At 40.1% G+C, this 14,425-nt stretch overlaps 1 protein-coding gene across 1 annotated transcript; it reads left to right on the forward strand.

The window, feature by feature from the left end:
- Nucleotides 1-7,686: 7,686 nt before the first annotated feature.
- LOC118209931 (zona pellucida-like domain-containing protein 1) lies at nucleotides 7,687-13,132 on the forward strand. The gene is made up of 10 exons (XM_035385660.1): nucleotides 7,687-7,780; nucleotides 8,268-8,494; nucleotides 8,869-9,053; nucleotides 9,420-9,492; nucleotides 10,012-10,109; nucleotides 10,314-10,394; nucleotides 10,602-10,773; nucleotides 11,872-11,986; nucleotides 12,211-12,237; nucleotides 12,912-13,132. Exons 1-10 carry the CDS (start codon nucleotides 7,687-7,689, stop codon nucleotides 13,130-13,132), a joined length of 1,293 nt encoding a protein of 430 aa, XP_035241551.1.
- The last annotated feature ends 1,293 nt before the right edge of the window (nucleotides 13,133-14,425 follow it).

Here is a 14,425-nt window from a genome sequence, read left to right on the forward strand (position 1 = left end):
AAATTTAATACTTAATACTAATAGTGTAGTAAATTGTGGAACATGCAGATATGTCTGTCTATCATTGTGTATTTAGAGATATGGATAACGTGCGCGTGACTTCATCTTAAGGATAGTACATGGGAATAATGAGAGGAAACACAATATGTGCCTTTGAATACAATAGTCACAAAAGAGCGAGAGGGCTTGCTTATACTTGCTTTGTTCAGTAACAAAGCATGATTTTGTATTCTCTGATGTAATGGCACTGGATCGGCTGCATCAGGTTATTTATTTATGTAACCTATCTGTTTATTTATTTATTTAATGAGAGCCTTTGGCTACAATCTGAGATGGTCATTAGTGATACCACATGTGGCTGCCAGGTTTTTTCAGTGTTTCAAAGCTGAGGGAGATGTTTGTTTCTGTGCAATCTGCTTTTTGTGCAATGTGTTGTCATTCTAATTGATAGTTTTTCTGTTTTATTATAGTAAATGATACACTATTGTAACATGAACAGGTCTGAAAAAAGAGATCTGTAAAGTGTTCATGTTGAACCAATCAATTTATAGATATACTTTTTGTTTGGTTTCATGGTTACTCAAATACTGTGTATACACAAACAGTCAGCAAGTGAAATGCATGTTCAGTTGGATTCGGGTTGGGTGATTGACGTTGCCAGTCATGGTCACACTTTTTAGCCGTGAAAAACTGCTTGGCTGCTTTAGCAATGTGTTTGGGGTCATGGTCCTGCCGCAAGGTCAAGTGCTGTCCAATGAGTTTTAAGGCATTCGGTTTGATCTGAGCCGGTACGACGTGTTCTTCAGAATTCATCCCGCTGCTGCCATCAGCAGTCACATCATCAGTAAAAACAAGTTAGCCAGTTCCAGTGGCAGCCATACATGCTCAAATCATAACACAACCTCCATCATCTTTCACAGATGAGGTGGTATGCTTTCGATCATGATCAATTCTATTCTTTCTCCACATTTTTGTCTTTAAATCACTTTGGCATAGATTAATACTCATTGGTCTGTCCATAAGATTTTGTTCCAGAACTGTAGTTTTTTTTTTAATGTACGTTTTAGTAAAACTTTCCCTTGAGGCTTACCAAGTGGCTTTCATCTTTCGGTGAACTCTCTGATGTTATACTGGTGTAGTCTTTATTTTACTTTATTTTTGACACATCTGTACCTACACCAGGAGATGTGTTCTTGATCTGTTTGACTAGGAGTGTTTCACCACAATTGAAAATATTCTTTGGTCATCCACTACAGTGGTCTTCCATGGTCTACCAGGTCAATTGCTATGGTTGAGCCCACCAATGCATTCTTGCTTCTTAGCAAAAAGGTTATTTTGACGCACTCAATGAATTGGCTACGTATGATACATTTTCTTCAGATTTTTCAGCCTCAGGATGGCCTTTTTTTACTGGCAATGACACTTTGTTGGCACCCATGTTGAGTAACAGACTCCAAATTCAAAAGCTACACCTTCAATCAATTAGTTCTTCATCTGTTTTACAGTTGAAAAGGGGTTTTTCATCACACTTGAAAATATTCTTTGGTCATCCACTAAAGTGGCCTTTTGTGGTCTACCAGATCATTTGCTATTGCTGAGCTCACCAATGCATTCATGCTTCTCCCCAAAAAGGTCATTTTGACACATCCAATGTTTTGGCTATGTCTGATCGATTTTTTATTTCTGATTTTTCAGCCTCATGATGGCCTGCTTTACAGGCAATGACACTTTGTTGGCACCCATGTTGCGAGACCATGACAACAGACTCCAAACGCAAATGCTACACTTTGAGTCAAATATAGACCTTTTGCTAGTTTCCTGGTTGTGCATGAACAAATGATACAACAACACACAGCTGGCCAAGAAACATATGAGCAGCCAAGTACCTTTGGCCCCAGAAATGAAGGGAAATGAACTACTATATGTATAAAAAGGCCTGTCGTTCCAGCTTAGATCATCTGATATGAACGTAAAAACTCTCAAATTACAGCTGACCGTCTGCACTGTAAACAACATATTCATTGTTTTATTTCAAATCCAGGGTTATGGAGTACAGAGCCAAAACAACGAAACGTTTATTGCTGTGCAAGTGCTTAGACGGCACCATAAATAGTGTTTGTTTCTGACAAAAAAAGTTTTTTCTTCGTGACCTGCTTTGGAGAAATATGGCCTTAGAGTATGGCACCTGCAGCTAATAAGATATGCCTTCTTCCTGTGCTACTTAAGGGGTTACTTAATCCCGACACAAACACATTACATAATGGATTCATTGCTTCCTGTGATCAGAGTACACAGACATAAGAGGTGTAAGGAAACATAAAAAAGGTTTCATAAACGGAAACCTTTAGGAATAAGAACACAGGATATTATGAAGTCCCAAATAAGGAAACTGTGGACAAAGAAAATGGTGTGTCAAATGCATTTGTACATTGTATATATCCACATAAATACCCTCAGTGAGCATGACACGTCAGGGTGTGGCCGGTCAGGCTATTTTTAGCATAGCTTTTCTAGCCCCTTGACACAGTGGGTTGAAAGAACTGAACTCTAAAGGCCGTGTGTATCTACATGTAAAGCTCTGGCTGTGGAGGCACGTTTCATGAGCCTGAATCAAACGCAAGGCACTGCCTTCACCTGCCAATCATCAGGCCTTCAAGCCATGCAGGGTAACTGACTCTACCCTGTCAAATCTTTATTTTTTCCTCGTGTCACACTTTTTCCATCCCCACTTTGCAATGAAAATGAATGCAACAGGCTCAGCCTATTCTCAGTTTTGTATAACAGAAAATTGACTTTTGGGGTGTGTAAAGTGTAATTGTAAAAGCACAAGCTGACAGTCGACATGATCAGCTGTAAAAATGAATGTGGGGAAGGGCCAGTGAAACTGAAGCTCTGGAGTTGTGTCCTACATGGTGGTGTTTTACCAACTGCAAAAGTATGAACTGAAGAAAGCTCAATTATCAAGGCTTGTGTTTGCTGATTGTCTGCTCCACCTCTACAATAAACACTAATAGACTAGAATATGTGGTAACATTAACATTCTGGTTGGTTTAAGTGGCCACAATTAATATTAACATTGCCGTATGTTGAATCACACACACACAGGATCAATACAAAACAAGCAGCCTCTCTTGGGTAGATAATAGGCTACTTGAAGTTAGGAAAGTCCACCTGAGAAGCACATAAACATAAAACAAATGCCTTTTATTTTATTATATTGTTTCTTGATCTTTTAGGTCTACATCTTCTGTTTTATAAGACCTAGATTCACCCCATTCAACCCCTTGGTCATTGTTTTACAGTGAGCCCCCGCTGTGCTGGTCACACAGAGAACACCGTGTCCGTCTTCACCAGTCCTTATGACGTCCCTCAATGACTCCTAATTCCTTTAATCAGATGCACACTACACCCAAATGGATTTGATATTCTGAGGGGACGCTTCCAAATGTCATCCATTGATGTATACTCATATTGTGTTGCTTTCGTGAGAATAGCTCTTCATTAGCTGTAACACAATGTTTGTCTGGGCCTTCCCTTTATTACACGGCATCTTTAAGGCAACGGAGGTGTGACTTGACTCGTTTGATAAAAAAATACCCTTTCAATTATGCTTCATATTTCGTTGGTACCCCGGGGGCTACAAACCCTTTGTGGTGAAAGGAGGCCTCCCCAAACCCCTCTGTCTGTGAAAAGAGACACGCCCATTCAGACAAAGCTAGTGTCCTTTGAGCGACACCTGACACCAATAAAGAGGTTTGATTTTCCTGTGAACCCAGGATACTGGACGCAAAAATGTTCTGCATGTGGACAATCTTGGAAAACAAACCAATGAAAAAGAAAGTCTTAATTCCTGTGTGGCTATTCAGTGACAGAATTAATGCCAGTTTTTGATGACCCTTGATGAACAGATATCTTGTTTCATAAGGGTAGAAAGAGGCTTGGAATTTTCATTGTTGCTGTTTTGCAGTGGTTTCTTACAGCTTGACTTGAGTCATCCGCATATCTGATGAAACGTACTGATTTCTTCGAAAGTGAGCTCCAGGATTAGATGAATCTAAATGTATTACTAATTTAGGTTTTCATTCTTAAATTCTCTTTGTATTGACAGTATATCACTTGAGCGTTGAACAGTGGGTGGTTTTGTTCTCACATTAATAATTAATTTTATAGGCTAAAACCGAAAGGCATTTATTTATTGCCTTTAAGGACTTCATTTTATTCTAAACAGGAAAAAAGACTTCCAACTCTACGGGAACACATGTAAGTAGCATAGAATATTTCTGCTGCAGAATAAAATCGTTCTTCCCTGGGCGGTGCTGTCACCAGTTATGACCCTCCGTGTGAGGCTGTCGGTATGGCGTGGTTATGGTTTGATTCAGTATGACTGGGGTGGTTAGAGTTTGATTTAGACCATGGTGCGTCACCATATCGAAAGGGACTTAAAAAAGAAAGAAAGCTCAGATTGTGCCATAGTTGTCATGAGAACAGGCTATTCAGCACACTGAGCCTCCTCATGTTGACATTTGTCTAGACCAGGGGTGCACAACTTTGGTCCTGCAGGGTCGATCTGGTGCTGGTTTTTGTTCCAACCGATTACCATAGATATAGTTTTCTGTCGGCTCTATAAACTACACTGCTTCACTCCTGTGCTTGAGCACAGTGAAATCTCTAGGATGCACTTGCAGTCTGCGGCTGTAGCTGGTGATCATACACGTCAGATCCAGATATGATTGGGCCAATTCAATAAATGTTGGGAAATGTTGGCACAAAATCCTGAAATGGATTGGCCCTTGTTTTGCACCCCTGGTCTAGAGTATCCCACATTGCGCCCTGTCTTGATTCTACTTCTGCAGTGATTACTGCCAAGCTATTTCCTCAATTAACGAATACATGCAGGCTTTGAAAAGGACTAATGGCTCAAGCACAATGATGTTCATTTCAGTTTTCTTGAAAGAGAAAATATTCTGGAGTTATGCACTTTCAGGAAGATATTGAGAACATGCTTTTTAGATCGGACAGGCATTAGTTGGGGGGACATTGGAACACCGAATACCTATAAAACATAAAGCTGTGGTCTAAATGTTAATGTTTTTGTCTTTGAAACTCATTGTAAAGCAACAATCAGAGACTCTTGTCTTGACCCAAACTTCCCCCTTATTTTACTCCACTATTTGAGTCAGAATTATTTTCACTGAGACATATCATGGAACCAGCAATAGCTGAATTATTTTACATTCAAATGTTGTCTTTCAGAACAAAGCATTTTATTATCCTCCAGGGATTTTGTATTTTAGATGGGACTTCAGGAGCCTAATTAAATGAAATGGGCTTTACCAAATGAGAACTACTCCTCCAGTCCATTGAGTACCTGTGGTGTGCCTGTACATTAGTAATACATTGAAGTACAATAATAGTGCATTGTGGTGCAATAACCTGCAGCTGACCTCCTGGACTGCCAAGCGAAAAGAAGTGGCTTTTGTTTGCATACATTTCCCAGCATGCAAGCTTGCACTCTCCCTGACTGACAAAGGATGTTGCATCAGGGGCGTGAGCAAATTTGGGCACAAAGAACAATGTGGCAATTAAATCACAAAGTAAGAAGTGATATGGATGTGTTCATGTTACACATGTACCTCCTGTACCACTTTCAAATTGCGTGTACCTCCATCCAGCATTTAAATTGCACTTGTATCGTTGTCTTGATATTGTAGCTTGTTGTGATGCGTCCTAGTTTGACTTAATATTACTGACCTAGCCTATGCTTTATGCTATGGATATCTAACCTAAAACTGTTAGCCCCAATGCAGTCTTCGGTTGCCCAGCAGGGCCTGTAATTACCTGGATGTCAGGGAAGGCCTGTTCATGCCACCATGTACCGTGCTCCTGTTGAATGGCTTACACTGAACAGGTGTGGGCTTGGTTAATACTAGGAAGGGAAAGGAAAATTAAGTTGCTGCTTCAACTGCTGTTGGTGAGCTCTTAGGGGCCGAGTGCCGGAATGGGGAAACTGTTCTGGAGGAGATGCCGTTTTTTTGGACAAGACGTTAAACACTTATCGCAAAGAGTAGGGTGTTTCCAAGAGTCCTGGCTAAATTCTCAACCATTTAATAAACCCCCTGATTTTATTGGCTAAAAATAGTTCTCTCCCTCTCCATCTCAGCTGATGTGTGGTGAGCATTTTGGTACGAAATGGCAGCCATGCATCACCCAGGGGGGTGCTACACATTGGTTGTGGGTGAAGGGTGTTTCCCTATCATTACTGCTTTGAGTTGTTGACTGGTGAGAAAGTGCCAAATAAATGCAAGGAATTGAAGGCCTGTGATTCTATGCTGAGCCATACACCCTTCAAAAAAAAAATTACACCAGTGGTGGTTACAGGGGGAATGATATCCAGTGAGGAATAAAAAGATATTTTATTGATCCTCTCGGGCTCTGTATCCCACCGTCACTGCATTCTCAGGATGCCCAGTTACACAAGCTAATCAAGTCTTCTGTTCCAAACCCAAGCCTTGGACTCGCTCCAGATACGGTCAGCAAGACATGATATCAGAGTCGGATAACGAGCAACAAAATCGGAATCAGAATCAGACTGAAGCATGACAGAGGGACGGTCCAAAAAAACAACTGATCTAACTAATACCACCACCATCACCAATGGTTATATTTAACAGTGTTTATATATTTATTAATTTACTATGTCCAGTACATCATCCATTACATGCACACATGCAGAAGATATCACACCACTGCATGCTAATGCCAAATAAATAAATAAAATAATCCGAACGGCAAACATTTTTTAGGTGTTCCTGTTGCTCTTCGGGAGTTTCCACTTTCATAACCCTCCTCTTTTTTGTTTTACCTGCTTCCTTTCACACCCTTTCACCAGTAATGAGGCCAGTATATATAGCAGGTGTCCATAAAGAGAGTAAAGGATAAAGACCTTGACAAGTGGAGGAGATACTTAACCTGGGTGTAGTGCTGCACTCCTATTCTTTGGTGTCTGAATTTCACCAAGGTAATGCATTTTTTTTCCTTTACTATCAATACAACATAACAAAAATATATATGATGGTTCAGCTGTAAAATGTGCTTTTAAGCAAAGATATATAAATAAGCATAGACTCTGTTTTCATCTTTCCATCATTGCTTTTGTTAATACTTCAGAAGGCATAACATACCGTGTAAAATGATAATTTATACTGGGGACTAATTACTTTTCTGTTTGATCCTCTGGTTACTTTTTTTTAGTATTATGTTTTAATTTGCTATTGATTTATAATAGAGCTATTGTTTGGTAAGTCGATATATATACATATATATGATATTAATTGATTGCCTGTTTTTCATGAATAATAATATTGCTATTTTTGTTAAAAATAAATAACATTTTTTGCATTGCTTTGCTAAACTCTATTGATGCATGATGTGAGCTTTTAATTGATACTGAGAAAATTCTAGCTAGTGCCATTGTGGATTACTATGATAAAAGTACAGTGGTTAAATGAGGGTATGAGGAAATTTTATTTAAAAATTTTAAATTTGAAGTTTAAGACAAACTTTTTATTTTTTAAATTAATTTTGAGGTAAACATTTTCATAGCAAAAGGAAAGTCATCCAGTGAGTGATTGAGTGAACGATCGCCTGTATTGTGACACCGGGTCCTGTGTTTCCAGATCCAGGACAATGTGGCTGGTTGTGCTAGTGTATCACTTTGGCCTGATTCTCAGCAGTGAGGCTCAGAGTCCGTGCTTCATCAGCCCTACATTCAGAGAGCCAGGTCAGTGAGGCCTCTGCTGAAACCCTTCTCACTTACATTAATGTGCTCTCCCTCCCACTCGCTTTCTCACCTTTCACTTAGAACCCCATAGGGAATTTAGAGTGGCTTCAGGACTGACTGTCCACCTTAGCGTTGGTCTGCTATTCCTTTCATCTTCACACCACCCTGTTTCCATTGTGAGAAATCAGCTGCCTTAACCACACCCTGAGCATTCATATTTATATTCACACTGATTTAGTGAGGAACATGGCGAGCATTGTTGGGCTGAATGGTCTGTTCACATAATGTTATGTTGTACGGTATGTACTCTCAAAAATATTCAAGTGAAAAAATAAACACTGGTTGAATGCTTTCAGCTCTATCCATCCATCCATTATCTATACCCACTTATTCCTGTTCAGGGGGTGCTGGACAGCTTTATCTAATACAAATTTATTTAAAACTGTAAATGTTGTAGAATAAGTGTAAAACAAATTGTGTCTCCCAGCCAACTCTGACATCACGGTTACATGTGGAACTGAAACAATGAAGTTGAGCATCTTGATGTGTCCGATCTACTTTCGTGGCTACAATGAGTCACTGATGGCCCTGAACGCTCAGTTCAGCAGACGAGAGTGCTATGGGACCCCTGACTGGACAGTTGACCCACCCGTCCTGAAATTCAATTTCAGCATTTCTGAAAATTCCATCACCGCCTGCTCCAACAAGTTAAAGGTACCCGAGACTTGGATTATGTCAACATTTCTACTTTACTTACAGATGAAAGCCATTTTTACAATTTAGCTATCTCCCAAATTAACTCAGCATGCTGTATTTTTATTAAAAACAGGCCTGTGCCCACAGACATTACGCTCAGTCTACATAGTCTCAAAGATTTCCAGATATTTCATATGCAAACATGTATCTTTGACAAAAACAAGTAATACCTTAAAGAGAACCCGAGGAAACACTGCTTGGATATGATACACACATTGTAAAGACCTGAAGTGTCACTGTACCAGTTGAAGTTAAAGACAGTATAATCTTTGTCTTCTGCACTGTGGAGATCCCTGCCAGTTACTGATGTTGGTCCTCTTCTTGTGCTACAGATCACTGAGGAGGTGGGTTCAGGGCTCTTCTCTGACTATTCCAGCGTTCAGTTTGTTAACATCTCTGGGATGATCAACTCCCTGGATCCCAGCGCGGGCACCATTACCTACCGTCAGGAGATGATGTACATATTCTCTTGTCGGTACCCTCTGCAGTACCTGGTCAACAACACACGGATGGGTGTGTGAGTACCTTTTTGCTGCTTCTATGTGTGCTCTGTGTGCATTATTCGCCATTATTTTTATTTTACATTCAAATTCACTTAACCGTTAAAGGGCATATTTCAAACTTGCTCCTAGACTCCGTCAATGAAAGCTCTCTGTTCTGTTCTAGGAAGATCAGTCACAGGGAGCTTGATAAACCAATTTCCCATAGACACAGATAACAGTTGGAAATTGCCTTGGTTATTGTTTGTTAGGTGATGTTGTTCACAAGATGGTGATGACTGATTGATGTGTACCTGGCTGATAAGATCTAAGAGGCCCACACGCCTAGTCCCCAGTGTCGTTTGCTCTGTGTCTAATACTCGTGGTTTCATACTTGTAAACAGATCTGGGGTGAGCCTGGCAGTCAAGGACAATAACGGGAGTTTCATCAGCACGCTGAGTATGTCTTTGTTTGAGGTAAAGGAACTCTCCGGCTTATTCATCCTGCTATATGACCTTGTGTAGATGTTTATTACAAGAACCTTAGCGTGTAATACAGTATTAGATTAAATCTGAAGGATTTTTGCTATTATTATGGAATATTATGGAATTATATTAAATAAAGATGTGAAATGACAGAAGGTAGTATGTTGTATAGGAGGTAGTATGATGGTACAGGATTAACGGAGACAGCACCTAATGTTGGCAGGGAATTACTGAGATCACACTGGAGGATTTACATTAAATCCATCACTGAATGAATTAGAGTCAGCAGCCGAGGAGATGAAGAGTTCATTAGCCAGCCGATGCTGAACTCAGTGGATCAGAGACAGTGCATGTAGCTAAGAGAGTGTTAATGAAAAGCAGAGCAGTGCACACAGCGATAAGAAAAAGCAGGGGTTCAGAAACAAGCTGCAATGCAGATTCCTGGGTGGGGATTCAGCAGTGGGATAGCATGAGGGAACTTCCCTCACATCTTCTCTCTTGGTTCCTCAGGACGTCGCCTACACCAGAAGGCTGATAATGCCAAATGGTGGAGTTCAGCTCAAGACACGGATCTTTGTGGAAGTAAAGGCGACAAACCTCACAGAAAGGTATCGTATCAATGTCCTCTCAAATCGCAAACCGTGACAACACCAATAGAACCTTTTCTCAGAGACCACTAAAAACCATACACAAACCTGGACAAACTGTGAAATTACAAGCACATAGGAAGAATCTCAGATGATGAGAGCTGAGCTCTATGTTAATCCCTCTTCCAGGCCTTGTGAGTTGCTAACAGAGCTTTTGTTCTAAAGGTTCAACGTGCTGCTTGACCGGTGTTACGCCACAACAAGCCCGCTTCCCGGCAACAGTTCCCACTATGACCTCTTTGTCGGGTAAGTCAGTTGGTCATGTCACTCATTTTATTTTTATGTGAGGAAGAGACCATGTCCCACCTCAGAAGTTAATGACAAAAGTTGAGTGAATGCAAACCAAAGTCATGGGTAAACATTGGCTTGAATATAGGTAAAGAGTAAGCTTTGCATTTAAGACGTTCCTCCAGCTCGAGGTATGAAAGCCCGCCTCGTGGCCTTTCCTCCCAGGTGCACGAAGGACGGGCAGACGGTGATGGGGACCAACGGGCAGGCGCAGTTCGCTCGCTTCTCCTTCGAGGCCTTCCGCTTCGTGCAGCACAAGAACGTGACCGTCTCCACCTTCTACCTCCACTGCGCCACCAGGCTGTGTGACCGAGCCGTCTGCAGCGTCTTACGCCCGGTAAAAGCCCGCCGCACGCCGCTCCAACCGTCCATTTTAGGACCGTGTGCTTTAGGGCAGCGGTTCCCAACCTCGGTCCTGGAGTACCCCTGTGTATGCTGGTTTTCGTTCCAACCACAATTGCAATGCCAGAATTCTAACAAGTTGTTCATCTTCCTTAATTAGGTGCTTTTCATGTTTAGAGGGATTATTAACCCACTTAAGCCACATCATGTCAAAAATAGCCATGAACAATAAAGTTCTCATGTTAATATTGTGCTTTATTGCAACAAAAATTACATGGAAGTGGTAACAAACTTCTTGGACCAATTGAAAGACCGAGATTAATCCATAGACCCCTGAACATGTAGCGGAACGTTTAATTTCCTCAAATTTATTGACACAATGCAGGTTTGGCTTGTTATCATTTGCTTTGTTTTTGAATTCTTCATTATCTTCCAGATGGTTAGTTTTAGCGGCCAGGTGTCCACACTTATATGACCAATTCTAAGCCTATCGTCTCTCCTCAGACTTTAATTTGATCCGTTTAAAATAATTTACCTTTTAATGTAATTTTTTTTTGCAATGTAGCACAATAAGCACAGTATGAACATGGAAATTTAATTCTTCGTGGAATGCTTAGCTATTTCTGATATAATGTGGTTGAATAGGGTAAATAATCCCTCTAAACATGAAGATCACCTAATTAAGAAAAATTAACAACTAGTTATAATTCTAGAATTGCATTTGTGGTTGGAACGAAAACCAGTATAGCAGTTACTGGTTTTAGCATGTATGTGTATGGTTTCTAGAAGGAATTTAGAAAACTATAAAATGAATTAATGGAACAATGGAATTAGAATTGGAACCAAAATTGATTCAACCAAATCTCATCTTTAAAAAAGAACTAAAACTTTTTTGCTCGATACCGATGCTCGATAACATGATGTTGATCCTCACACCCTTGCCGTGATAAGGTATATGAATCAACAGAAAAATGCACGTACATTATTTGCTGAAAAATCAATTCTAGTGTTGTGGTTGCACAAAACATTTTTATTTTTTTTTGTCAGACATTTTGTACCTATTTGATTTTGATTGAGTTATTTCTGTGCACAGAACTGTACAGAAAATGGCAACAGGAGAAAAAGAGAGGTTGAGACAGCGCAGGGAACGTCAGTCAGCGACGTGGCCACAGTCACGTCCGGTCCCATCATCACCAAAGTGGACAACGGTGAGAGAGCACTACCAAAGACAATGCCTCGTGCTTTCATCTCCTAAAATTACTACACTAAAATAATGTTCTTTACCTCTAATATACCTCACTTCCTAAAACAGTTCATTAATTTGTGTCAGAGTAAACTGAATTATAAATGTTATTCAGTACATTGGCTGTATATTGTTTTCACTGAGACATAAATCAACCATAATTAATTGGATCTTTTTTTCTTCGTGTAGGTGGTCTTACAGCCCCAGCTTCTCAAAGTAAGATACTTTTCCTGATTGCAAGCACATTGGCCTATCATATGCATACAAGTTGCTCAGAGGCAGGGATGCACAACAGGGGTACTACATGTACTTGTGTGTGTATATATATATATTCCATATATACACAAGTACATGTAGTACAACACAATACAATAAGTTTGTATATAGCATTCGTCATGAGAACATTTCAAGGTACTTCACACAAAAACGAAAATAATTGAAATCAGCTAAAAGCCCAAACAAATAGGACACAAATATGAGGAAAAAAGGTGAAGCCTGGCACATGAAGTTCAACTCCGGGTCTATAACACTCAAAACAAGAATGTATCACAGATATCTGAAGAATATTGATAGCTAAGCCGATACTGGTTAAAGTAATGCCGTAGATACCTGTGGGGCGTTTAAGATCAGGCTTGATGCTTTCTTACTGTAGCAGTAGGCAACGCTCTGTTCTCACCATGAAACATTCTGCACAGCTCCTTGCTCATTTGACATTAAAAGTGTTTATACAAGTGCTAGCGAGTACATACACCAGAGCATCACACAAGTAGAGGTAGATGCCCCTGTGTGATTCTTAATGGCTGCCTGGCATTGATGAAAGAGAGAAACGTGCCTGTTGTGCATTGAGGCGTGCGGCTCACGGTGATGTCCCTGATGTCCCTCCCGTCCAGCAGCCTTGCAGACGGCCGAGGAGAGCGGCCCCCTCATGGGCGTGGCTGTCACTGCGGGGGTGGTGTGCGTGCTCTTCCTCGCCCTGATGGTGTACGTAGTCTTCCGCCTCCACTCGCGAAAGAAATCGGAGAAGACAGCGGCGTTGGCGGTGAGCACCATGGGCAGGACTGACCACAGCTTGCCGGGCCGTGAGACAGGGTTGGCTGGTTGGGACATGTGACTCAGATTGAAGAACCTTCATTTTTTTATTCTTTTTCATTTACTCCAGAAGCTGCCATCGAGGCAGTCGCACGGCAACAGAGTACAATAATATGGCAGGGACATATTTAAACATCAGCGCTTTTGCTGCATGGTAGAATGAATAGATTTGTTTCCTCCTGTACTAAGGCACTTAAGTTCTTGTTGTTATTCAGGGCTACTGTACTGCATTCTTTTTTACTGGCTAAGGATCCTTTCCAGAGCTGGAGATCTGGGCTTTATTGGTGGAAATAATGTCCGTGGGAATGTGTAGGGGAAGCGCGTACCAATGGCCAAAGTTTTCTAGAGACGATCGCTTGTGTTTTTAGATCTGTATAGACACAGTTGATATGAGCAGATTCTCAGACACAAGAACTTGGTTTTGTGGGTCTTTTACAGTGCTGTACCATAAATGTACAATATGAATACAACAACTTATACAATATGTTGGCGTAGTTCAAAAACAATTGCATTTCTTGTCATTTTTCACATCTGCATGTATATACAGTATAACTGCATGAATAATATATTTTTAATAAAACATATTTGTTATTTTTACCAGTATGGTGAATTAAAGCCATTTTGAGACTGAAGACTGGGCTTCTGGAGACTTGTAAAAGGAGGGGATCTCAAAAAGGTGAAGTTATAGTATAAATGTTAGGAAACAGGCCCAGCTGGTAACTCAAAGGTTCTGGGCACAAGTAACAGGTGGGACCCTGGGAACCTGAATTGATTTAGAAAATATCCAACTGCAAATTGATAAACATGTAAATTATGCAAACATGCAAACACAAAAAAATTAAATAAAATCAAATAAATACAATTTATTATTATTATTATTATTATTATTATTATTATTATTAATAATAATAATAATAATAATAATAATAATAATAATAATAATAATAATTTATTTTCATTTACTTGGGAAAATCCCAGATTGGAAGATATATTCTATGTGCACAGCTAATGACATATGCATAATGTACCCTGTAGCATAAAGTAATATATAGTAGTTTTAGAAACATCAGATCTGTCTATTCATCTTTATTTATATCTGTTTACTTTCTCATTTGGTGAATGGGAACCATTTTACGACTGCCACTCAAACTCATGAATTAGTATTTATTAACTGCGCAGAATTATGCAATTGATCATGTTCCAAGACACGTGGTGAAGCCCACTCTGGAAAAGATCATTTCTCAGAAGTACAGATGAGACTCCGGTGAGACAGCTTGTTTCAGAAACTGTCCAGACCGAAGAAGAAATGAGGATT

This window comes from Anguilla anguilla, chromosome 12 (genome assembly GCF_013347855.1).
Source record: "Anguilla anguilla isolate fAngAng1 chromosome 12, fAngAng1.pri, whole genome shotgun sequence".
NCBI lineage: Eukaryota > Metazoa > Chordata > Actinopteri > Anguilliformes > Anguillidae > Anguilla > Anguilla anguilla.